Source organism: Canis lupus, chromosome 4 (genome assembly GCF_003254725.2).
Source record: "Canis lupus dingo isolate Sandy chromosome 4, ASM325472v2, whole genome shotgun sequence".
Lineage (NCBI taxonomy): Eukaryota > Metazoa > Chordata > Mammalia > Carnivora > Canidae > Canis > Canis lupus.
This window is the reverse complement of record NC_064246.1, coordinates 43,963,691-43,989,470: the sequence shown is the minus strand read 5'-3', so window position 1 is coordinate 43,989,470 and position 25,780 is coordinate 43,963,691. Positions and strand designations below refer to the sequence as shown.

The 25,780-nt window shown below is 43.5% G+C and overlaps 1 protein-coding gene across 10 annotated transcripts in view; it reads left to right on the top strand.

Moving 5' to 3' along the window:
• TENM2 (teneurin transmembrane protein 2) overlaps window positions 1-25,780 on the top strand; it is a 1,512,848-nt gene that overhangs the window by 1,389,579 nt on the left and 97,489 nt on the right. For all 10 annotated transcript variants that reach the window (XM_049109164.1, XM_049109163.1, XM_025435138.3 and 7 more), the window contains one exon: window positions 18,443-18,589. In XM_049109164.1, the coding sequence (XP_048965121.1) occupies window positions 18,443-18,589 (147 nt within the window). The remainder of the gene's footprint in view (window positions 1-18,442; window positions 18,590-25,780) is intronic.

The window sequence follows — 25,780 nt, the reverse complement described above, 5'->3', positions numbered from 1 at the left end:
AAAGCAGTCAGGTATCAAACTGTGTGGATACACACAAATGACTACCTCATAAGTGTTAATATTTTCAACAGCAGAAGAAATTTAGTTAAATCAAATGAAGATGGCAACTCATTAAAATTTGATTTTCCCTCCTATCCTTCTTTATCTTTTAATCCTCCATATATGGCACAACTTGTTCTGTTAAATAACACTCATTAATTAAATCTCATCTTCTCTTAGCTATATCTATATTTTTATTTATTACAAAAACCTTCTGATGCTTATAATCTAATTTAGTTGGATTATTGCTGGACATCTCTAAGTAAGAAAACCTTGAGGTTTAAGGCAGAATTGCTGGCAAGGGAAGAAGTGGGATAAACCAAGTTTTCTTTTTGTCTCTACCTGGCAGGAGGCAGTTGGGTAGGCATTTCCTCTGTTAGAGGAGTTGGCCTAGATTTGGATAATGAGAGCTTCATTGGATAATCAGGATCTTCACTGACTATAGGAAGGAAGGGGAGGAAAAAGTTGTATACTCAAATACCCCTTTGTGGATGAGACAGGAACAATGGACATGAGTGCGCTGGAAAGGGTGTGAGACAGTAGGGAGTGGTGGTAATAAACTGGAGAGTGAATGCCCCTTCTATGGAGGGGCATTCACATGACCCACGTCCCACTGAATGTTGCCATGTAGAAATGCAAACCTAGTTTTGCCAAATTTTCCAATTTTTCAACAGAAGCCAGGTATCAGGATTGTTATGCATACTCAACTAATTTTCAAATGTTGGCAAGCAATTCAGAATTTGTTGAAACGCAACACAAGCCATTCAAATAGGACTGGGGGCCAAATAGATCACCCATCTGTGACCACTGATACTAAGTTCCAGTGTAAGATTAGTATTGAATTAGGAAGCATCATTTGCCTGGATTGCGATTGGGACAGCTTTGGCTTATTTTCTTTGATGCCCCAACTCTCCTGGTGACTGGTTTTTGCTGGTGGGAGTCTCATTGCCAGGGCATAATGGTGATACTTTGCACTTACAAAGTGAATTTTCTCCAAGGAGCTCAAAAGACTTTGTGTTGCCTCAGTCAACCTCACAATAAGCCCGTGAGGCAAGCAGGTAGCTATTGCCCCAAAACATATAGTGAACAGCATTAGAAAGTATTTCACATAGGCAGCTAGGTTGACTCATTGGTTTAAATCCATGGTCTACACAATTGGCAAATTACAGCATTCAAGAAGCACAGGCAGGGTTTCCCATTACTGCCTCCTCTGCTGCCCTTTTTGGCTTATCTTCCTTCCATCTGCTCCAGTTGACATCTAAGCCCCAATCTCAACCATATATACAAGCAAACTGAGCCAGTGACTAATTCCTGTTGTGCGTGTGAGTGTGTACACGTCTGTGTGTGCATGCATGTGTGTGTGCCCATCTGACTTCTCGGCAGGCCTAGCATGGTTCATCTGCACCCATTACAACACGTCTCTGCATTGGTCATTGGTGTGATGCCATGCTCTGAAATTCTATTTTGGCAAATGCCCAAGACCTGGGAACTCCAACTAGGTATCTGCAGGATTCTGGATATTTGGATTTATAAACAGTGCCAAATAATTCATGACCCTTGGGGCTTCTGTCTCCCTTCTCGTCCTTAAGCAAATAGAATCACAACGGTGAAGGAGAAGCTTTTCCCATACAGAGCTGGCATATGCACCCTCTCCGTGGCCACAGTGGATTAACAGGAGTGGCCATGGAAAACTGGGATAAGGGCCAGAGCAGTGCAATGGAAGGCCAGGAATGAAGATCTCTGAGTTGCCTTGGGTAGAACATCCAAGAAAGTCCCATTGACCGGCAGTGATTGGAGCTCTGCCACAGTCATTTACCTCCTCTAGACTGGGTTCAAGGTTTTTGCTACACCATCCCCCTGTCGTCACCCTTCCCCTCTGCTTTATGGGCATATATGCTCTCTGTCCTGCTCTACTCAGGGGAGTTCCTTGGGCTTTGCAGGCATGACCCAAAGAGAAGACTCCAGTACGGCAGTGTAAACCTGTTGATCTTTTTCCCAGGACAGCAGAGCACAAGTATCCCCCCATTTTCTAGATTGCCTTGCTCTTTCTTCCAAATTGTCTGAGATCAGGCTACTGATTCCTGGGAACGGTTCCCAGCATGATGTTCTACTACAATCATTCACATTCTATGCATGCAAGCATGCCATGAACATCCTTCAGAGGCAGATGCAAAACCTGAGAGACACCTGGCCATTCTAAATGCATGTGTGGAAGAGAGAACTAGACTTCATGACACTGGAACTGCAAAGCCTGCCATACCCACCAGCTTCCCATTTGATCCCACACATCAGGACACTCTAGACTCAAATGAACTCCCTTTTCTGGTAATGAGAACTTTTAAGGATTCCACAGAAGAGCACTGGAAATCCTGTCTCAATCTCGTTGGAAGTGCAATTGATTGAGCATCCACAATCAACCTTCTGTTTTAGTTCATCTCAGTAGATCAAAATCAATACTGAAAAAAAAAAATCAATACTGAATATTTGTTAAAGTATGTATATTAAAGAAGCCATCTCTTTATATCCTCAGGTATTTATTTCTTTATACCTGAGTATACAAAAAGGTAGCTTTTTTGCATCCTTGGGAGAAATCAACTTGTGCTTTCCACTTGACTGTTCAGAATGGAAGTTTCCAAAGGTCGGCCAAGGCTTCTCTTTATCTGCATTCATCATGCCTCTCAAAGTATCACTCAGACAAATCATAATTTGTATTTTTCACATACATACACAAACATACATTCTTGGGAGTTAAAGGGACACCATGGTGGGGACATCTCTGTCATAGTAGCCATGGGGTAACTAACATTCTAGAAGTTCAAAAAAGGGAAGCCACTGGCATTCTCAGTGCTGCCAAACTAGTAAAGCCTGCTGTACAGTGTACGGAATGCCAATGCAGGTGACCCTAATGGCAGGTCTGCCAGCAAATTCAAGCCCACCTGGCTGAACTGACCTTTGGATCTAATTAACTCCTAAAGGCAAACAGTAAAACTCAAGGATGCTCAAGCAAACAGACTCCCCTGGTCAGCAGAGGTCAGCCACTGGAGTTTCCACTCTCAGCCATGCTCAGATTACAGAAGCCAAGGTGAAGTTTAGCTAAATACCTGGCCAGAACAACAAGGCCCTTTAAAGTCGCGTCTGACTGATCTCCACCTAGTAGGACAGGTCTACCCTAACATGTAAGTTTCTGCCTCCATCACCAGTGAGATGGGGTTACACTAAGTAATGCAACTTTAAAATATTTTCTGAGCAGTAAAAGCAAACAATTACAATGTTGTAAAATCATGTCTTTCAGGAGATGTTAAAATGTGACTGATACTGATCACAGCGAGGTAAAAAGCCATAAGCCAAGGCTTTGAGGGGAAGGAGATAGAAGTCCTGAAAAGAGCACAAGGCTGATACATAAAGAAAATAGTTGAAGCCAAGCTGGGAGTGGATTCAGAAGCTAGAAATTCACATTGCTGGGAGTTTTCCTTTTAATTTGTTTTTCCTCCCAGGCTGTGGCTTTGCCCCTTTCTGTTAAAACCCTGACAGTGCTTCCCAAGAAAGATGATCTCTGGCAGGGGCCACTCTTCTGGTTTGGCCAAACCTGGCCTTCAACAGCAAAACAAAGTATCCAGAAAGAACCTAAATTATCCTCTGCCTTGGAACAGGAATACATCAGGTGCTGAGTAAGTGCTGGCTGGCTTGAGATTCCCTGGGCGTGACCCTCCCGAATCATTTAAGAAAAAGAGAAAGAGAAGCCACATTATATCTGAGGAGAATAGTTGGGAAGGATATAGTGAGAAGCCATGAGTTAACTTCAAAAATACTGTGTTTCTTAGCTGCCAAAATAGCCCATTTGTTAGAAGTCAAGAGCTAGATTTAAAGAAGGAATAGCAAAGGAATAACCAAATAAATGAAGGGTTTTTTCTTGAGTTTTGGAGCATGAAGACTTGAATAAGGCCTGTAATCTAGTGCATACATCTGAAATGAGGGCAGTATCACCACAAACAGAGTGAAAAGTGGTTCTTTGGGAGAGTGAAAAGCATCTTACCCCTTTTTATGTATAAAACACAAATATATATGCAATAAATAAGCAGATATAGAGTATTTTATGATGAGGAGAGGAATTAGGAGGAAAAGATCTCAAATGGTTCATGGCAAAGGAGAAAATGGGGGGAAGAAATATTCATCTGGTAGAAGAGATGATACATTGGTTTGTTTCCAGAACTCTGATAGAAGTGGCCTTGAGTATCTTTACTGAAGATGAACTCCTGCTTAGGGAACTTTCTGCCAACTCATGTTTCTGTCTTTATGCCCCCCCTGCCTGCTGCTCCAGGTTTGTACCAAATCTGGTTGGACTGAAATAACAGGCCGAAGAATTGGTTTTGCATATGTTTTGAATTTACTGATCCAATGAATTCCCATTTCAGATAATAACAGCTAACAGTTATTGAGTACTGCCCATAAAACTTACCAGCCCCGTGCTAACTTCTTAACACACCCTCTCACATCTAATCCTATATCAGTTTTGTGAGGTGGAAATTGTCCTCATCATCATACAGGTGAGAAAACTGGCTCAGAGAGGTAAAGCAATTGGTGTAAGTCTGAACTGTCAGTGACAAGGGTGAGCAAGGGGGTTGAACTCTAAATCTTGGTTTACGTGACAGAGACCAGGTGTTACTGTACACTATTTTGATCACCTGCTCTGACCCCAGGTAGTTGTGGCAAGAGGCTTACTTTGGGGGCCAGCAATGAAATCAGGATATATGGGCACCAGGAAGGTACCCTCTATTGTTAAAGTCACCACCTGCAGGAGTGTTTCTTCAGAGATGGAGGAGAGTCCCCCTGTTAGTATATTTTGGGGTTCTCCACTTTACCAGCACCCCCCAAGGCCAAAGAGTACACTAAGTTATTTCAGATTCCCAAAATGAATCATCACTCTTCAGCATAGGCATAATTGGCCAACTTCCCTAAATTTAAGTTGACTTTCTATCAGAGTTCACATTTCCACCAACTTTTCATTAAATTAATTATTCAAAACAATTCAGAGTTAGCGTTCTCACAGCAACTGTAACTCTGCCATGACTATATTAAGGCGTAAATTGAACAGCATGTTTTGCAATAAAGTTAATTTTATATTCACCAGAGAACTGAGTTATAGTTGCTGTGGGAACCATCATTTCGAATCTCTTGACTTTGGTGCATTTAAATTCTCAACCACAGCCTTGCACGCCATAGCATATTCTACGTGGATGCTTAATTTGCCTCACATCATGGCCTGGCTACCCTGAACTTGGAAGTCCTGTCAGACTCTAGCATATCAGCCTTCTAGTGTCCCCAGCCTTCTTACGTCTCCTGGCACCTCTGACACTTTATAGAGAAATAGCCAACAAACCAAAGTGATTCGCCTTTTATATCTTAAAAATGTCTGTTTGGGGGAGGTGACTTTCCTCAGAAGCACAGTCAGTGAGAGGTACCAAGTCTCAGGCAATGTCAACTAAAGCAAGCGATGCCATTGAATTTGTGAGGAGCCAGGATTCTCATCCAAGGGTATTTTTGGATCTGCATTGTATTATTCAGTACACACAGGGTGACCTCTGAAGGCTCTGAGTCCTTGCATGTGCCATTAATCATGCAGGCATGCACGGCCATACATCAGAACTTATTGGAGCTCCGGAAAAAGCTAAACAACATTTCCCAGAGCCACATAAAACCCAAGCATCTCTAAATCAAGACGCATTGCAGGGCCTCTTTAAAAGGTACGTTCAGTAGAACTGGAATAGAACTCAGGGTAAATCCTGGCGGCATGGAATTGGTGACATGTGCCAGGGCAAAGACAGAAGCTAGTTTGGGAGGGATAGCAGAGGGAGATGAAACTCTGAGGTGGTTAGAGAAGCGAGCATTCCATCTACAAGGATCATCGATTTTTCAGCTTTATTGGAAAAATCAGTCATGCTTTCTGCCTCCTGGGAACTGCTTTGCTGCAATTTGGGAGTGCGTGTACGTGTGTGCATGTGTGTGCGCGCACACGCGTGTGAAAACTCTGCAGGTTAACAGCTGAGTAGCAGCTCCCATTCACCATTCAATTATCCATTTAGCTAAAATATGACTTAACAGAAACATACTGCTGTTTTACATGTTTAAGATATATTTGAAAGGAGGGATTTTTGTTTCTCTATAAATGAGAGGATTTCGAAGAGGAAGCTCTCTCCTTCCTGAGGGCATATTCATTATGCAAAATTGAAGAATAGCACCTAACAATAGCATAGGCCAGATTGTTGGAATTCTGACTCCTATTCTGTATACTTTCAGAAAAACAAAAATCTCCTTATTCCTCATACTGTGCCAAACATAAATGTACCTCCTCATCGAGACTTACCACAAAATTTATATATAAAGACCCCATGACAACCAGTGACTTCCCCCAAAGTCCTTGATCAGCTAAAAACTATGTGAAGAAAAGGCCTAGAACAATACATTTAGATACAGTTTCAAAGAACAGGATAAGTTCATGAGTCGGGGTTACATGGTCACAAGGATGCAAAGGAGTGAATGATAGAAAGTTCTAGATTAATGAACAAGGGCAGGGCTGCTGGGAGATGCCATTTCAGCTAGAGGAAATAAAAGAGGGTGAAGAAGCAAAGGAGAGATTGAAATGTTTTTATTATCTCTGTACAGGCGAAAAGTAACATAAAACAAGATATAATATAGCTAGTATATGAGGTCATTTGATACGCAGTGTTTTTAAGAACAAGTCTTCAGAGGATTTGGAGGAATTTGTTGGTAAGGAAGTCTTGACAGATTAATAAATATAAATAAATTTATATGTTTGTTTATGCACAAAGGTAGATAATGGATGGGTGGATGGATAGATGATGGATAGATGGATAGATAGATCCATAGAACTTTTTAGGTGTGTTTGAGTGCCACAATTGATGGGTCAAGCTGACCTATACGATAGGGATAAACAGAATGCAAAGGGATTAAAAGTCCAGGAGCAATAACCTAGGAGGGCATTTGGGGCTGGCCCAAGGAAGCTCTACTGCCAAGAACTAGATGAAGCTGGCAGACTCAATGCAGCCTCTTGGTCTGAAGTCATTACATCAGGAAGGTCAGAGAGGTCATTTGCTGGAGCTGTTTCATGTTCCATTGTCAGCCCTAAACCTGGAGAGAGAGCCTGGGTGACCCGGCGGTTCTCTGCTCTCCTCCATCCATGCTACCCTTTCCCTTCACTTCTACATGTTGCCTTTAATATGGAAAAGCAACTTGGAGGGAAGGACAGAATCACCACACAATCCAGCCTCTTCAGCCCTGGTTATTTGCTGATTCCCAAATGAAGTTTGTGTCAACCGGAGTGCTACTTATGGACAATGTATTTTATCCTCTGCTCTCTCTGTCCCACAAGTCTTTCCTTTTGGAGGGATGTGTAGGGAATCCTAAACACATATAGAATTAGCCCTGCCATGTTGAGTCACAGTAGCAGGGCACCTGCATACCCAACTCAAGCCACCGCCATGGCTTACGAAGATTATCCACATGACCTCCTCCTGGACATCCTCCCAGATCCTGTCTGTTCTCTGTCCGTTCTCCCAGCACAAAGGACTGCTTTAGAAATTGAAGTCCAATCAAGCCACTCCTCTGTCCCAAACCCCTGAATGGCCCCCCTTTCCCCACCCCAGGCAGACCAGCCCTTTCTGTTAACATACTTTTCTGGGCCTGGTTTACAGTTTCACCTCACTTGCCTCTTATATTTTAGGGAGACTTCATTAGATAACATGTCACATCCATTATGTGCTGATTTTACTCATGGAACTCTCACAAAATTACCTCACTTTTCTCATTTCCATTTCAGTCTTTGGAGGACATCTTCCTGGGGTCTTTGGTATACTGACAATACTGATCCTGGCTTCAACTATGGTATACAGTCCCTCCTCATTGCTGAGTGCAAATCAAAGAATTCCCTAAACCACGTAGACCCTTCTGCTACCATTTGATGTTATTTTAAACATCAACAATAATAGCTGTCAGTTCTGAAACATTTACTATGTGCGTTTACTTACAATGTACACATCTTGCTCCTTACTAGATGCATTTACATGTTTATACATCATGCTAAGCGTGTAATATGTATTTTCTCCTTTAAACCCCAATGGCCCTCTGGAATAGGTACTTTTATTGCCCTGGTTTTACAGACAAAGAAAGTAAGGAATAAAGACTTATAATTTTGGCCCAAGATCATGCAACCAAGGGGTGGAGCCAAGATTTGAACCCAGGCAGCCTAGATTCAGAGCCCACTGCTTTCACATTCCAAGTTCTGCCCTTTAGCTACTGAGCTGACCTGGTGCTTTGGACTGAGGTGCCATGGACCAGTATGTGTTGGAGGGCCCAACATGTTCAAACAGGTGACTCAGCTTAAAAGTCTGTGCCTTCCCCCTTGCCCTTAAAGGCCTTGACCTCCATCCCCACCTTATACCTCTATGATCACCAATGAAAAGAGCCCAGTGCACACTCCCTATCCTCGATGGTGACGAATTATTCCAGGTTACCTGGGACTGAAAAGTTTCCTGGGACTCAGGACTTTCAGTGCAAAACCTAAGACAGTTTTGGGCAAACAAGGACAGTGGTTCACTCTAGCTGAGAGCAGAGGTTACAGAGCCTGTCTGCCTGGTGTCCAATCCTGCCTCCACCACTAACCAACTCTTCAACTTTGGCCAAGTTACTTAACTTCTCTGTGCCTCTATCTCTTCACCTGAACAATAATAGTACCTACACTGTAAGGTGATTGTGACAAGGAAATGAACTACTAATGCATGAAAGGCATGTAAAAGAGTGCCAGGCACACAGAAATGTCTACATGACATTATCATGTAATTACCATTATCATTGTATTAAAAGCATCTTAAAATCCAGAATTCAAAACCCATAGTCCTGGGGTAGGTTCTTGGCCTAGCGCTTTTAACATCTATTAGCAACAAACATTTAGTGATTTCCTTACATTTCCTAAAGTTGTGCTGCCAACAGCAACAACAAAATACATGGCGATTTATCATTGGCCTGATTTTACACTAGTTAAAAGAGAGCCGTCAGCCCTGCAGTAAGTAACAAGTCCGTGCCCACAGGCCTCCTAGATGTTATTTGGATTTTTATGACCCTCCTGTGGCTATAAGGATGCTCAGTGGGTGTAGAAATTGGATGGTTAAAAATAACAAATAAGAAATCAAAGTCGCGCTTTGTCCCTATTTCCATACCGGCTAGGTACCACATTCATTATTTGCTGGACAGCTGTGGGAATAAGCAACACAAGGTACAACAACTTGATTATCCTCCAAGAACCAAATTAAACCATTGGACTTTCTTATTATTGTCATCCCTGCCTTTGTGTGACTCTTGTCACCCTCTTAATCTACCGATGCACTCTCATCTACCTCGCTGGGTGCTCTAGTCTGTCTCTTTCAGCCGGGAGGTATCAGCTTCTTCCAAGCTGAAAGGCACGGACCTACTCCAAGCACTCATCGACAGCCGCTGTCATCAGCGTGGCTTTGGAGTCTGTGCTGCAACCAGCTGTTTCTTTTGCTTGGGGGAAGTGCCATCCATCCAGGGGCTTGGGGTACGGACTGCGGGAAGCTCTTACTTTTACCTGGCTGCTGAATCAAGGGCACAGTGAAGCAGCAGAAACACCACACACACGGTTTATTTATGCATTCAGTCAACAAATATCTTTAATGCTAGGCACGGGGGTGGGCACTGGGAAAACAGCCATACGCAACAGAGTCGGAGTCTTTGCCCTCAGGAGACTCAGAGGCTCCCAGGATGATGGGCGTTAAACCGCTGGTTCTCAATCTCAGCCACACACACAGGAATCATTTGGAGGAGCTCAAAAAATAAAAATACTGATGCCTGAGTCTCATCCTCAGAGATTTTGATTTAATTGGGACACAGCCTAGCATCAGGATTTCTTAGACTGTAGGCCAGTTCTATTCTAATGTGCAGCCAGGTTGAGACCCACTGCTTGAAACAAAGGATGAATTAGAATGGAGGCAGGGAAGTGCTATAGGAGAAGGAGTGGGTGGTACCATGATATCACTACTGGGTAGCAACCCTCGGTTGGAAGTCAAAAAGCCTTCGAAATAAATGCTGGCTAATCCCAGTATGAATGGCTTTAGCCAGAGTGCAGAGAGTGCTGTGTAGGGACAGGGATCTGTAAAAGTCCACAAGGAGGGATCGAGGCTACATTCTAGAACCTAGCAAGGCAGTGTGGCCAAAGCTCAGCGAGCAGAGCCTGAGTGTCATGAGTTGAGAGGGAGAAATTGACAGGGCCAGATAGTGCAGATAATGCATTCAGGGCCCTTTTAGGGGTTCAAGACTTAATCCTAAAGCAGTGGTTCTCACACAGAGCAGACATCTGAATCCCCCCAGAAGGCCAATTAAAATGCAGATTTCCAGGCCCCACTCAGAAGTTCTGATTCAGTTGGTCTGAGATGGAGCCCAAGGATGTGCATTTCTAACAAGTTCCCAGGTGACGTTGATGCTGCTGGTCCCAGGACCAAGCTTTGAGAAGCACTGTTCCTATCTAAATCAAGGGAGAGACTCACAGGTGGATTTTCAGCAGATTTCAACATGGTACCCGTTGGTGTTTGCCTTAGCACCATGGTGATATTTTCCTAGCACTAATCCACTACATCGTCCTGTGGTAAGTGAAGTGGAATAGAGAAGGGGGATGTTCCAGAGGAAGAAAGCAGGCTCCCCCAAGGGAAGCACAGGCTTATGTGAGACCCTGGTTCTCCTGAGTGATAACGATTCAGTCTTGAATTCACTAAGTAACTGACATGAGCTTCCCCCTCCCAAGAAGAGCTATTTCCAGTTACTATCACCTAAACTCCGTTTCCTTCCCCCCATGATCTTCTACTATTTGGGGGAAAAATGCATTAAGAATTTTAAATAAGAAAAAAAAAAAAGAATTTTAAATAAGAATTTAAAGCATCAAAACAGTGAAAAACAAGATGTACCTTTTTTTTTTTTTTTTTAAGTTTACCATTTTCTCTGAGGCCAAGCTAAGCCTACTGCCTTCCTTTTCCTGGGCAGACAGAAACGATGCTGATCAGTGAGAATCCAGGTGCATCCAGGAAACGTGCAGCATAGACAGCCGGATCCAAATTTATATCACCTCATGGAGGCTCTGCTGCTTCTGTTGCTGCTGGGGTGGAGGGGTATGAGTTCTGCTCTATGAGCAAAAGACAAGCAGCGGACCTTGGAAAGGATCACTGGCCTTGCCAGCCGTCCCTACCCAGCATCCCCCATAAGCTCTCCGATGCAAACACTCTAAGACATACAGAGGCTGTTGAAACTGAGAAAAACATCCGCCTCCGGATTTTCCATGTCTTCTCTAACAAAGCAGGGGAGGCCACTCAAACTTCATGGCTGAGTTTCTATGCTAGTTTTTACCTTGAAACATAGTCTCTCCACATCTCCCTCCTCCTCACACAGGTGAGCAAGAGGGACCAGCCCTTCTGTTTTCTGGGGACCAGAATGCTTCTTTGGCAGCCAGTCTTCTAAAATTAGTTGGAGCCTTTCCCCAGAGTGTCTTGAAGCACCAAATTAATTTTCTGAGTGTCTGCCACTGCTGTTTAGTATAAATGCCTACTGAACCTCTGGTGATTCCTGGTCCCCAACACTTCAGTTGTTTTCAATTCTAAAGAGTTCTGAATGCAATGGAAGACTCTATTCCATATTTCCAGTGTGTACCTGCTTCTCCATCCCAACATTGGATGGCTCTCGCTCAGAAAACAGTGACATTTAAAAGACTTGGGGGGAGAGGGGTTTGCTAATTAAGTTAACATGCAAAAGTACAATTCTGCCCAAGAGAAAAAGCCACCATTTATTCTACCTTCAACTCTCCTGCCCCTCAGAATTTCCCTAGCTTCTGTGGGTTTCTCCTCTTGGCATTGCTAGGCTCTTGGTCATAGAGAGAGTAAGGATTTCCTAGGATGTGATACAGTAGTACACTGAGGATACTGGAGGGTTTTTTTAACTTGAAAGAGGATAGGCTTGTGTTTTTTTTCCTGATCTGGAGGTGAAACAAAGAAAAATAGCCAGCCCTTAAAACTGCCCCAGGGAAAGGCCTACCACTAATTGTAATGTTGGTGATAGCAACTGTATCAACACAACCTATAAAGAGCTACTACCTACTGAACATTTACAACATGCTAAGTTCTGTGCTAAAATCTTATCATTTCGTTTAACACCTGTGGCATCTGTATAAACTATCAGCATCTCTGTTAAGTTATTTACTCAACAAATATTTACTGAGTGTCTGTTATATGATGACTCTTTTTCTAGACACTGAACATATCTCAATGAACAAAGGAGACAAAAATCCCAGACTTCATGCAGACTACATTCTATTGGGAAGGACAATAAATAAGGTTAATTTGTAGGATATTATAGTTTTACAGACATGGGGAATAGGTGAAGCTACCAGCTCGAGGTCCCGCAGACAACACGAGACAAATCTAGGTTTTATTTTTGTTTTTTTTTTAAGATTTTATTTATTTATTCGTGAGAGACACAGACACAGAGAGAGGCAGAGACACAGGCAGAGGGAGAAGCAGGCTCCATGCAAGGAGCCTGACGCAGGACTCAATCCTGGGTCTCCAGGATCAGGCCCTGGGCTGAAGGTGGCGCTAAACCGCTAAGCCACCCGGGCTGCCCCAAATCTAGGTTTTAATCCCAGAATTCTCTGACCATAAGCCAAGCTAAGGTTTTCCCCTTGATTCAGAAGACTTTCCACAAGGGCTCATTCCAGGATGCAAGAGCTCTCCTCGTGGTGGTCTCATAAGCCAAGCAGGGATGTCTCCCTTCTCCAGCTTTCCTTGTCACCTGTCTGCATTCACATGCAGCCAGTTTTGTGTTTTCTTTTCTTTTTTTTTTAATTAATTTATTTTTTATTGGAGTTCATTTTGCCAACATATAGCATAACACCCAGTGCTCATCCCATCAAGTGCCCCCCTTTTCACTTGCATTTCTGTCTCGGTGGAATGCTGTTCTCTTTGCTTTTGCCAAGTGTGCTTGATGTCAAATGCTAAGATCCTACTCCTCCTGTGCACCCCTCATGTACTACATAGCCCTTCCACCCCTCATACACTGTCAGCCACTTATTTCTACCTCTAAATTGCTGCACATGGCAGAATGTTCCTTGATGCTTTTTTAGAAAAGCCTTTTATGGTAATTATAGCTTTCTTCAAGTGCATTTATGCTCCCCTTTTTACTGTGCTTTAGACATTATTTTCCTCATGCCTAATTTTTGTTAAGGCAAAAAGCCTGCCTACCTGGTAACTGTGTCATTGGAGGGCTTGTTGTTGTTGTTGTCATTTGGTTTGGGGCTTTTTTTTTTCTTTACTCTTTGGAATTTTATGTGTAGTAAGTCTTGGAAATGATTGCATTTCTACTCTGCCGAAGATGTTGGAGATTCTGAGTTCAGTCATGATTCACTCATTCATTTCCCTGTTTATTGAATATTAGCAATCCAAGAGTAAACAAGATTGACGTGGCACTTGCCCTGACAGATTTATTTCATAACAGGAGTGCACAGGGCAGCTGTTCAGTTGTGCACTGCACAATTCTAGGGGCACCATTCAAATTATAGTTGATTATGTACACATTTATTACAATAACTTTCCAGCAGGTGACAGTAAAAATGTCTTAAGGAGGTGGCTGCTACCAGGACTTAAAAGAAAATTGAAAAAAAAAAAAAGTATCAAGGAGATGCTAGACAGTTGTGATACAGTGTGGTAGAGAGGGTAGGCTAGGATAGGGTGGGGTAGGATAGGGTAAGGGTAGGACAGGGTAGAGCAGGATGGGATAGGGTAGGGTAGGGTAAATAGGGCAGGGTAGGGTAAGCTAATGTAGGGTAGGGTAAGCTAGGCTAGGATAGGGTAGGATGGGATAGAATGAAGGCACCATGACAGGTATAGCTAGCCTGGATCTGGGAGCTTTGGAAAGGCTTCCTGGAGATGACTTCTGAGTAGGGATTTGAAGGATAGGTTGAAGTTAAGCAGATGAAGAAGGAGAAAAAGAAAGACTGAACAGCTTTGATCTGGCCAAAGCCTGAAGTGGTTATTGAGATGGGCTGACATGAGAACCAGTTCATGTAAGGTCTGTTAGCCAGGTTAAAGACTTCACATTCTCCTTTGGAATCAATGGAAAGCTGTGAGAGTGTTTTGAGCAGTGTCCTGAAGAGAGAAATAGATGATAATGCAAGACTGGAGGTAGGGAGGCCAGTTAGGAGGCTTTCACAAGCATCTAGAGCAAAGATGAGGAGGCTTGGGCTAATGCAATGGAATTGGGAGTGGGAGCAGAGAGTAGATTCCAGAGATATTTAGGAGGAAGGACAGGTAGGACTTCTTATCATTAAGAGGAAAATCAGGCGAGACTTGGTTGTTACTAGACACGAAACATGAGAGAGGTGGTGGAGGGCAGGAGAGGGTGTTAAAAATGACTCCAAGGTTTTAGTCTTGGGCATTGAGGTACATGAAGGTGCCTTAATCAAGGGATCAGAGTTTGGGGGAGATGGGGTAAAGATATTTTCTTGAGTTTGAGACGCTTGTGAGTGAACAGATGGAGATATTCAGATGCAAGTTGGAGTCCAGGATTAGACTTCAGAGGGCTGGAGATGAAGATTCGGGAGTTATTGGAATATAAGGGTGTATTTGGATTGGGTTTTTTAAATCTCAAATTTCTGCTTCAAGTCTAATTTGTGTCAAGGCAAAAAGCCTGCCTACTTGGTAGCTGTGTTGATGGTTTGTTTTGGGGGGGTTTTTAGCGGTTGAAATTCTGTGTGTAGAAGTCCTAGAAACTATACCATTTCCACCCTGCCAAAGGCATTGGAAGTCTGATAGAACCAGCCCAAAATATCACTGATGCCATTGAAAGTTCTCTTTTGATCTTTGAGAAGGAGACCCCTCTATCTTCTTATGGCTCTCAGGAGAATTTATAGATAAAGCAGACTGAAATGAACTAGCACAACCTGACTGAACATTCATTCAGGCATCTACAATGTGCTTGACACAAGGCCAATCTCTGTGACCCAACAGCAAACAAGGAACTCTCAGTTTGGGGTCTAGGGCAAGATTTCTCAATCTTGGCACTATTAACATTTGGGCCTGTATCATTGTTATGGGGACTGTCCGATGCATTGTAAGATATTGAACAGCACCCCTGACCGCTATGCACTGGATGTCAGTAGCATCCTCCCCAATTTGTGATAATCAAAAATGTCTCCAGACCTTGCCAAATGTTACCTTGAGGAATAAAAGGGAAATAACAAGCCTCACTTGAGAATCGCTAGTCTAGGGTCATGGTTGAACCTAAAGTCTCCAGACAGCCAGTTGTCCTGCTGTGCAAAGAACTAAAAGTGTGCCATATCATAGTCTGTGCCAGTGATCTCAGAGATCAACATTCAAGGAAGTCAGCAGTGCTAGCCTGAAATCCAGAGAACTCCATATAAGAGATCTCTCGGACCCCCAAGGAGGAGCCCATAAACCCAATCCAACTTCAATTATAGGATCTTCTCCAGAGAAAAGTTGCCACCTGACACCTATTTGCCCCCCAGACTAATTACTTCCTGCATTCTGTTTTTCCTTAAGCAGAAGCTGGCCTTGCACTTTACAAACACAGCAAATCACCTCCTCAGAAGGCCACCAGCAGAATGAACTTGTGCCAGGGGTAGTTTGGGGTTGCCTAGCAACACCACGCACCTGCCAAGGCTACTTTCTTCCTCTTCAAGCTAAAAGCAAAGTCCTGTCCATTAATTCCCAGCTATCCTGAAACTTCTCAGAGATTTGCCAGCTTCCCACTGTTCATGTTTTCATCTTCTTCATATGATGTGGAGAAAACCTGCTACTATGGTCTGTTTATCTCACTGCAGTTGGTTGGGGGGAGAAAAAAATCAAGAGAGAAAGAGAAGGGGGGGAGAAAAAGCTTCATTTCAATCTAAGAGCACAGATATTTTGAATGCATATCTCTGACTGACAAGCTAGTGTTCTTTGCAAATTTAAATTTTATATAGTAGACGTGGGTTTCCTACACAATGAGGCTTCTGTTGCGACTTTGGGTGTGATTTTAGTCAAACATAAGACCTCAAAGTGGCTAAATAACAAAGCACGTATAATAGATGGCATGCTGAGCAAATGTTGCTAAGTTTGTCATTTAGTGTATTCCCTGTGATCCATTCAACCAAAACTCTACTGGTAGAAATTGTAAAGCTGGAGGTGGCTGGAGGTTGGAGATACACTCTTTTCCTTGAGAACCTCTGAAATGTCCCTTGGGCTTTTCCTACTGAGTTTCATTTTGCTCTTGTTGAAATGTTTACGGGATTTCTCTGAAACTGGGGATGACTTCTACTCCCTGAACACTCTCACAGTATGAACAAGGGGGATGTCACTGGTTCTCCAGAGCCATGGGGTCACCTCCTTGGTAAGAAGAGGAATGGAAATGTGAATCTTGGCAACTGGGATCTGTAAGGATAGGTGTGAATACCAGCAAGTCTTTCTTGAGGTGTGCAAACGCTTAGGCTTTGTTTGCATTTTGGATTTAGTGCTGGGCTACACAGCCAAAGAAAACAGGTTCTCTGATAACAGCCTCCTGCTTTCCCCTCTCAAGACAGCTCAGCTTCTCTACAGAGACTTCCCCACATAGAACTCTTTCGCTTACCCTCTTTTCTCAGGGCCTAACCCTTACCACATTCTGGAAAGGGTGGGAGAGAACAAGCGTTCAAAAGTAAGATACCCTTAAATAAGTACATTTCAACTCACTTTCGAACCCTCCAGACCTTCCTTCCTGGGAGGAGTCCTTTACATTCCCACCACAGTCACATGCACAAATTAGGTTTATTGGCATTTTCATAAGGGGTACTCGAGAGAAGAGAAGAAAGATAGCAGGTGAAGGCCTCTGGAACACTGGAGAGAGAACTAAGGGGAATTGCATGCATGCTTTTGATTCTGAAGATTCCGGCCAGAATGGTTTCAAATCAGGTACCTCCATCATTGCAAAGCTCTTCATCCCTCCACCACAACCCAGTCCACCTGCACTTTGTGTGGTTTAAAAAAAATATGCAGAAAGAGCAGGAGATAGACATGGTAACAGAGGGGAAGATAGAATTAAAGATAGATATGCAGGGAAATTGCTTTCTGAGGACAACTATATTAATGGTCATTTGGGGTCTATTTAAATGAAGTAAGAAGATATACCTAGATTGCACAACTCTAAATTTACTAGAAGTCACTGCATTGTGCACTTGAAACAGGTGAATTTTATGGTATGTAAATTATAGCTCAATAAAGCTGTTAAAGGAAAAATGAAAACATATCCAGAAATTCTTGCCAGCAAGTAGGTTTTGTGAGGGTGGTGACATCCTACCAATTCTGTACAGCTCTCTCCATCTTCTAGAGGATGACAGAGGCTCTGCTGGAGAGACTTTTGCACCCTGCTTTAGTGCCCCCCGCCACCTTTTCTCTTTTTCCCTCCCCCAGGTCACAGGGGCCCCAGCTCAGGCCAGAAAGCTGGTAGCTACAGTTGTTTTAGGTGCTAGAGCAATAGGGAATTAGGCAGGTTGCTGATTTCATACTTATACTCACCCCCCCAAAAAAGAGGAAAGAAAGAAAAGGCTACCACAAAATAAGAATTACTCGAACACCACCTCATTCCTCCTACACATACACATTCTTCTTTTTTCCTCATTCACGGTACTAAGTACCTGTTTCTTCCGTGGCCATCAGACTTGGCAGTATCTTTAAATCATGCAATAAATAGGTTGAATGATAAACAACCAACATTTTAAAGTGCCCCTTAAAACTAAATATTGCAAAAATATGAAAATAGCCCAGCAGAACCATCCAGTTCTTAGTCATAAGAAGCTTGTGATAATCACATATAAACATATTCTTAAAATTCTGAAAGACAGAGGGCACTTTGCCTCTGTCCTGGGTTGATAGGGAATATTCTGTCTCCCACAGAAAGTTAGTTCTGAAGAAACAAAAAAAAAAAAGAAAGAAAGAAAGAGAAAAAAAAGATTTTTTTTTGAGGTAACCTCGATCTTGAGCTACTAGCTGGAAATTATATCCTACCTAGGCTTGTAAGCTCAGAGCTGGTTTAGTTTTCTGGAATATTCCCCACTTTGGGAAGGTTGCCTCAGATCCCTTCACACAGGTCAGTGTCATTGGGGATCCCCTGCATCTGGGACCCCACTGTGTCTTGCAACTGCATGCATTGCCTGCTTCCCCTGACTCTTTCGAAGGCAGGCACGGGCCTCACTCTGAGGCTGGCCCAGTGGCTGCCCTGCGGCCTTGCTCCCCCTTTGCATGGCTCCCCTGCTGCCCCAGCGCGGCCTCACGGCCCTCCTTCTCATCCTCTCCATTTCTCCAACCAGATGGCTGCCCCGATTTGTGCAACGGCAACGGGAGATGCACACTGGGTCAGAACAGCTGGCAGTGTGTCTGCCAGACCGGCTGGAGAGGGCCCGGATGCAACGTTGCCATGGAAACCTCCTGTGCTGATAACAAGGATAATGAGGGAGGTGAGCAAGCGTCTTCTCATTCCCAGCCCCTCAAGAGCAGAGCATTGTGTATACTTCCAGTCATGAGTCATTTTTCCTGAAAGACCTCCCCTATACTATTGTCAAGTGCTGTTGTAACATTTCTTTTGAAGCAAATGCAGCAGAGAACGGGCCTCGTTGGGCCAGTGGGGGTTCCTGGAGATGAGAGCTGGAGGCACTGGGGTTTGATGCTGGCTTTGGATTCTCAAGTGCACACCACCACAGAGAGGTGGCTGGGCCCTGGCTCTGCCTTTGGGTGCCCCTTCCTGCCTGAGCCTTCGGGGCCGGGAATTACAAGCAAATCGATGGCGATGATTACAGTGTGCGTTTCATGCTGCACTCAGCCATCTCAGGCAATCTCATCCCTACAACCCTTTGAGATGTTACTTTTACAAACAAGGAAACTGGGGCTTAGACCACAGTTTAAGTAACTTTTTTAAGATAAGTCGACCACCAATAATAGTAAAATTGAGACCCAAACGCAGATCGGACTCCAAAGTCCCAATTTGAACCAGTGGCTGGCAAACTAGATAGCCTGTTGGCCACATCCAATCCACAGCCTGGTCTTATATGAGCTAAAAAACGGTTACATTTCTAAAGTTTGCCGGGGGTATCTAAAGAATGGCAGTATTTCAAGACCTGTGAAACTGTGTGGAATTCAAAATTCAGTGTTTACTGACAAAGTTTTATTGGAACATAACAATGCCTATCGGTTTATGTTTCACCCTCAAAGACAGCATTGAGTAGTTGGACAGAGACCACATGGCTGATAAAACCTAAAATATTTACTCTCTGACCCTTTATAGGAAATTTGGCAATCCCGGTTCTGAACCTCTGAACTGAATGTTCTGCATTATTCCCTGGTGGACCGCTAAGATTCTGGGACTAAATGGGGTTAAAGTAGCATACGGGCTGTGTGGCTTCCTTAAGAGTATGGAACAGTGCTCCATAAACATTAGTACAGGTGTGTGACCTATTCCCGCTGAAATTACTAACTGGTCAGAATTCCCTTAGAGCAGAAGTTGTTTCAGGGTGTTTCAAGAGGATCCATGCATCCAACTATATGACTTAATAAAAATGTGTCTAGTCCCACTTTGTCAATCCCTGTGCTCTGAGATTATCAGCTCCTGTCCTCAAAGGCCCCAGATGGTCAGTTTAGGTAGTGTACAGAAAGGGGCGCAATCCATCAGGGTGATGGATCAAAGTATTAGATATTCTATTTTCATTTTTCCTCATCCTCTAAATAAACACTTGCAATTTCCATAATCTATTATTGCTGTTATACTTATATATAATATATAAATAAGCGAATGTTCATATAATGATAGTAGTACAACAATCAAAAAAGTTTAAAGACCTGGTGTAATTTACAGAGCTCCCACACATTCATTTAGCTTCCTGAAACAGAGCCAAAATAGAAGCCACTTTAATTCATTTTTGAATGAAGTGAGGCATAACTGCATATATCTATACATTTTTTTTTCTGAGAAAGACAGTCAAAATCGCATTACTTCTCCTGATAAGGTTCAGTTTTTGCCTCTGGTCCCTGGCCATTTCACCTAGCAAAGTGGTTGCTTACAGATCAGTTCCTTCCTCTTCCAGAAATGAGCTGCTGTCCTGGTTCCCTCTGCCACTGCAGGCGTCAGCAGCTGAAAGCATAACAAATGGTTGGAATGCTGCATATAGGGGAGGGGAGCTGACTCAGTCTCCTCAATATGCTCTGCACCATCTCCATCCCTCTCTACCAGCCCTATCCCTGATGGCAGCTCTTTTCAGGAGAAAACCGAATTTCTGACATAGTAGAACTAGAGGAGGCACGATAGGTGCTACTGGTCCTAGCCTGAGGACTGCAGTATAGGTACACACAGTTCAGGGTCCCTCCTGGTGGGCAGAGGCAGAGCGTCAGGAAGGGAAGGCACAAAAGCAAATGAGGCAGTGATTATGCTAAAGACAATAATGGCCTTGTTATGGGAACTATTAAAGCGAACCTCCCAAGGAAGTAATTAGCCACCAGGAAAAAAAAAAAAAAAAGGCTTTGCACAGTGTTTATAAAAAGAAACTCCCAGTTAATTCAGAGTTGCTTATGTCAGGTGAGGGAGGTAGACACGGATTGTCTCTCACCTGGTGTAAGCAATTCACAATTAACTGAGTTCTTTTTTTGGAGGAGATTCCTCAGTGCAGAGTATCCTTTTTATGGTTAATTACTTCCCTAGGAGGTGTGCTAAGCACTTTGCTGTTTATTGATAAATATTAAAGTTGCTCCTCATCAGCTCCAGATCCAATCCGGCAGCACACTAATTATATCACTTTTTTTTTTTTTTTTTTTTTTTTTTTTTTGGTGGGGGTAAGAGTTCTGCCCCAGGCTCTTTCCTGCTTTGGGAGTTCTCAGGCGGGGCTGTGTGTTTCTAAACCTGACAGTAGGTCAGAGGAGGCACCCAGGCAGAGCATGAATGTCGGCCCTGGGAGCAGCTGCGATGAACACATTTGTTATGAACCTCATGAATGGAGAAATAATAGAGTGCTCTTCCAAAGTGAGCGGAAGAGGCGCATCATGCTTTCATCTGGGAACACTCTACGTTTAAAAAAAAAAAATCTCAGATTAAAGTGATAGATATTTTTTTATTTTAAACTGAGATAGATATAGATACAAATATAGATACAGATATTTGAAGCCCTTAACAGCCTTTTCCAACCTTGATTCCTCTGGGAGAGAATTAAGTCCTGGTGCTTTATGGCTACTAATAGTTCAGAAACTTTAGCTTAAACCACCTGGAGGGCTTGATTAAACAGAGATTGCTAAATCTTTTCCCCCAGAATTTTAGATTCCAAAGGCATGTGGTGGGATGCAAGAGTTTTAATTTCAAGTAAATTTACAGGTTTGGACATTTTTTGCCTCCATGCTGAGGCAGGTTCTCTTTGAGAACCACGGTCCTAAAACATTCATTATATGGAATGAATTCACTTTTCTCCTATGCATCTAGAACGGTGCTAGCTAAGTGCTTCCTTAGAAGACTTGAGAAAATTTTCACTCAAACATTTTCTGTATTCTGCTGTGCCTATATGAGAAGCCCTGTTGGAAAAGCTGCCTATGACTATCTCCCAAAACAGTTTATACCAGTTCGCTACCTTCTTAATCGCAACCCTTTCAAAGTTTCCCAACACCCCCTAGCCATGTGACCACTAATATCAGGAAGCAATGGCTGATTCTGAAGGAGCAGGTTCTCCCTGCTATTGCTTCTACTAAAGCAGTAGAAACAGTTCAGACAGACATGCCAGTAAGCAGACTGTCTTTTTAATAGTGAAAGATCTTCACTTGAACTGCTCACCCCAATTTGAAAAAGAAGAGACTCAAAGAAATATTTTTGCTTACAGAAGACAAATACCAGCTCATTAAAGTCTGAGAATACACACAACATGTGCATCAAGTGACAGGCAGATAATATTTAATTATCACCACCAAGACAGAGGTGTGAGATTTTTAGTTCATCACAGCCAGGGGTAGGAGAAAGGGTGTAGATTTCCTCTAAAAGTGGGAACCTCGAGGTGGGGAAGCGTTGTTAGACTGTCTGGCCTGGAAAGACAGGGCTTACTCCTTCCCCACACCCCTTTATCAGCCAGAACGTAGAGTCAGGAGCCCCAGCCCTCTGTCTGTACAAGCCCTGCTCCCAACATTTCAAGCCAGCCTGGGAGTCTGTCTGAAATGCCCATGGAATCCTATCAGATGCCCTCTCCAGTCTGTAGGTGGAGGCCTGGAGTGGAGTGGGGAGGAACCTTTCTAAGCTGAGCTTGTCCACAGTCAGTAGCGCATCCCATCCTGCCTTACTGTGTTAGCAAGCTTTCCGCGTCTCCCTCCGTTACATTGACACAGCACTCAAAGTCGGATTCTTGTTCCTTCTCATGTCACTTTGCTGGTTGCTCATGTGACACTGTCACATCGTGACAGTTAAGAGCTTGGGCTTGTGAAGCAGTCTTTGTGTCCCACTTCTACAAGTAACTTGACTCCTCAAAGTTTCAGTTTTCTTGTCTGTGAAATAGGCATAATAATGCCAGCTCCATGAGCAGGTGTGAAGTTTCACTGACAAAACATATGCAATATGTTTTACTAGGTGCCTGGTTCGTGGGATGCCCTCACGTGCTGGTTGCTGCCAGTTTTAATGTTGTTAGCAATGTTGCTATCGTTTCTAGAACAGAGGCTGAGTCCACATAGATGGAGCCCAACCAGTAACTTTCCCATCGTCCATAACCACTGAGGTTCTAACCAGTGCGTATCAAATTTCAGCATTGCATAACCACCCTGGAGAGCTTGTTTAAAATTTAGATTAGATTTCTAGGCCCCTACCTTTGAGATTCTGATTTATCTAGTCAAATATGGGACCTAAGAATCTGCATTTTTATTGAGCACCTCAAAGGATTCTGATACAAGTGGTCTGCAGACCACATTTTGAGGAAAACTTGTTTAAATAATGGTTTCCCACTGAGTAGGCTGACCCAGCTCAATGCCTAGTGCCCACACACCTAGCCCCTACTGCTAAGATTCCCAAAACTCAAGGGAGAGAAGTAAAGTGAGGAGAGGGGAATTTTAGGTCAAGAAGAAATAAGTAATTGACAACGTATGAACACGTTCTCATGTTTAGTTTCTCAGTTAATAATTTGAGTGTGTTTTGAGAAGTATTCTCCATTCCTGGATGGAGAGGTGACCAATATTCACTTCAAGATTTAAAAAAACATTTAATTATATCATCAGGGTGTGCATCCTCCATCCATCCATCCCCTAGCTATTCATTTGTGGTCTAACAAACAAATGCTTATTGAGGGTTTGCTCATGTTGGACTTTGGAAATACTAGGCCAAATATGATAAGTGTCCACAAAGAGCTCATATCCATCTCAAAAGATAAGATGCATAAACACATTATTATAATTATTGCAGCCAGGGTTGACAGGGTGGAAGACCCTCCTTCAGTGGGAACATAGAGAGGCGATGGTCATGGAGTGTGGGTATTGGCCACAGGACAAGAAGCCCATCGCCATGTTGAACCCCATGTCTTCAGTACCATCTCCTGGGAGAGTCCTCAAAGCCACCGATCTGTGTGGTCAGGAACCCCTGATGGGGGCTCTTCCACCCGCCAGCATCTTCTGTAGTTCTTTCCCTCCATTAAGGCTTCCATAACAGTATTTCCCAGCCCACCTCTATCTGTGAAGTTTGGTTCCTTGTTTTGCTCCAAAGGAGGCTGCCTTGGGTTAAGAGATGCGGATGCTGGCCTGAGTTCCAGGCGCTCCAGCCAGGTCTAAATGAGGAGAAATAACACTGGAGTCTGTCCAAAGCACTTGGAACGGATGAAGCCCACCCCTTGCCCATGGCCTCCTCCCCCTTTCCCCATCCCATAACCATCCAAATTGGTTTGACATAATTCAGGGATGCTATTCCGGCATTTATCTCAATTGTTAATTAATAACACCTTGTCTGTGCATTTAGCAGCGCCAAGCTCAGGACTTCAGGGACTCTGGAAGAGTTATAGTTCTCAAGTCCAAATAGTCCCATTTCTTTATCCAATGAGAGATAAAGCTTGGTGAACCCATTGTAAATGCCTTGATTAATGTGTGCAAATCATGTTGATGGATTGGTTGGGTGGGGGACAGGTTAGAAGTACAACATTGCTCTATTAATTGGGTTGGATGAGGATTCCCCTTGCAGTCCAAAGACCTGTGGCAAATGTAGCTGGAGCCATAAACAGAGTCCCCAATTAGCTCCCAGAGAGGAAAGCAATATATCTAATGCTTACAAGGGAAATGTGGCCTTGAGGCCACTGCCAGCTGGCCAGGCACTGGGTCTCTCTTCCTTGGGAAGGAAACAGAACTAACCCCCAACTGAGGACCACATGGCAATGGGGGGGCTGAAATTATTCTGAATCTTCCAGTATAAATAAGATCTTTGACCTCTGGGAACCTATTTGACTAGAGAATCTTCTGTTTAGGAAACTGAGGGTTGGGACACAGTTTTCTAATGAGGTTTAAAAAAAAAAAAGAAAAAAGGTAGAATCCATTCTTTATCGCATATAAAAACTACAGTCAGTGAGATTTTTGAGAGCTTACATGCACTGAGCCCTGTTCTGAGCTTTGTAGGCATCTGGGTAATGGGATGGGCAACCAACGGGTGGGCTTCTCTGCTGCTTCTACCACACCATGCTTTCTGTTCCTCCACACAGCGGCCTGAGTGATAGTTCTGAATTGTAAATCAGATCATGCCATGCCCTCAAAGGGCTTCTCATGTAGATAAAATCAAAATCAGGGATTCCTGGGTGGCTCAGTGGTGGAGCATCTGCCTTTGGCTTAGGGCGTGATCCTGGGCTACCAGGATCGAGTCCCACATTAGACTCCCTACAGGGAACCTGCTTCTCCCTCTACCTATGCCTCTGCCTCTCTCTCTGTGTCTTTCATGAATACATGAATAAAATCTCTTAAAAGAAAAAGTCAAAATCAAACGTTTCACCTTCACCTGGAGGGACTTCTGTGATGTGCCCTTTCCTCCTCTCTCGCCCATCCCCCACCGCCCTCCACAGCAGCTCTGCTTGCTGTACCCTCTTCTGCCCACCCCTCATCCTGTCATGCTGAGCTGAGTCGCACCTCAGGGCCTTTGCTGATCCAGGGCCAGAAACCCTCTGACCTGGGCATTTGGCATGACTGGCAGCCATTTTCTGTTCCCAACTCAAGCGTCACCTCCCCAAAGAAGCCTGTCTTGACCTATCTGTCTCTCCCCCCATCACCCCATGGTATTTCCTTCACAACAAATGTCACACTCCTAAATTATCCCATCTATATCTTCCTAGCATGCTGTCTGTGTCTTCACAGCAGAAACAGAAGTTCTGTGAATCTCTTTATAATTTTCCCATATCATAGATAAGGATACAGAGGGTAGAGAAGGTAATATTCAAAATAGGCTTCCAGCTAACCACTGTGATAGACCACTTTGGTACTTTAAAGGCAGAAGCTCATTTCTTCTCAAATGCTGACTAAATTTGGAGACTGTTTCTGAAGAAGGTTCAAACAAGTACAGAATTGTTGTAAAGAGACCTCAGGAAAAGTCACCTCAAACATAGAACTTACCCACCGAACACCTTCTCACAGTAAATGTATTTGACCATGGAATTTGTTGGGAGGAAAAGAAGGTATTTAAA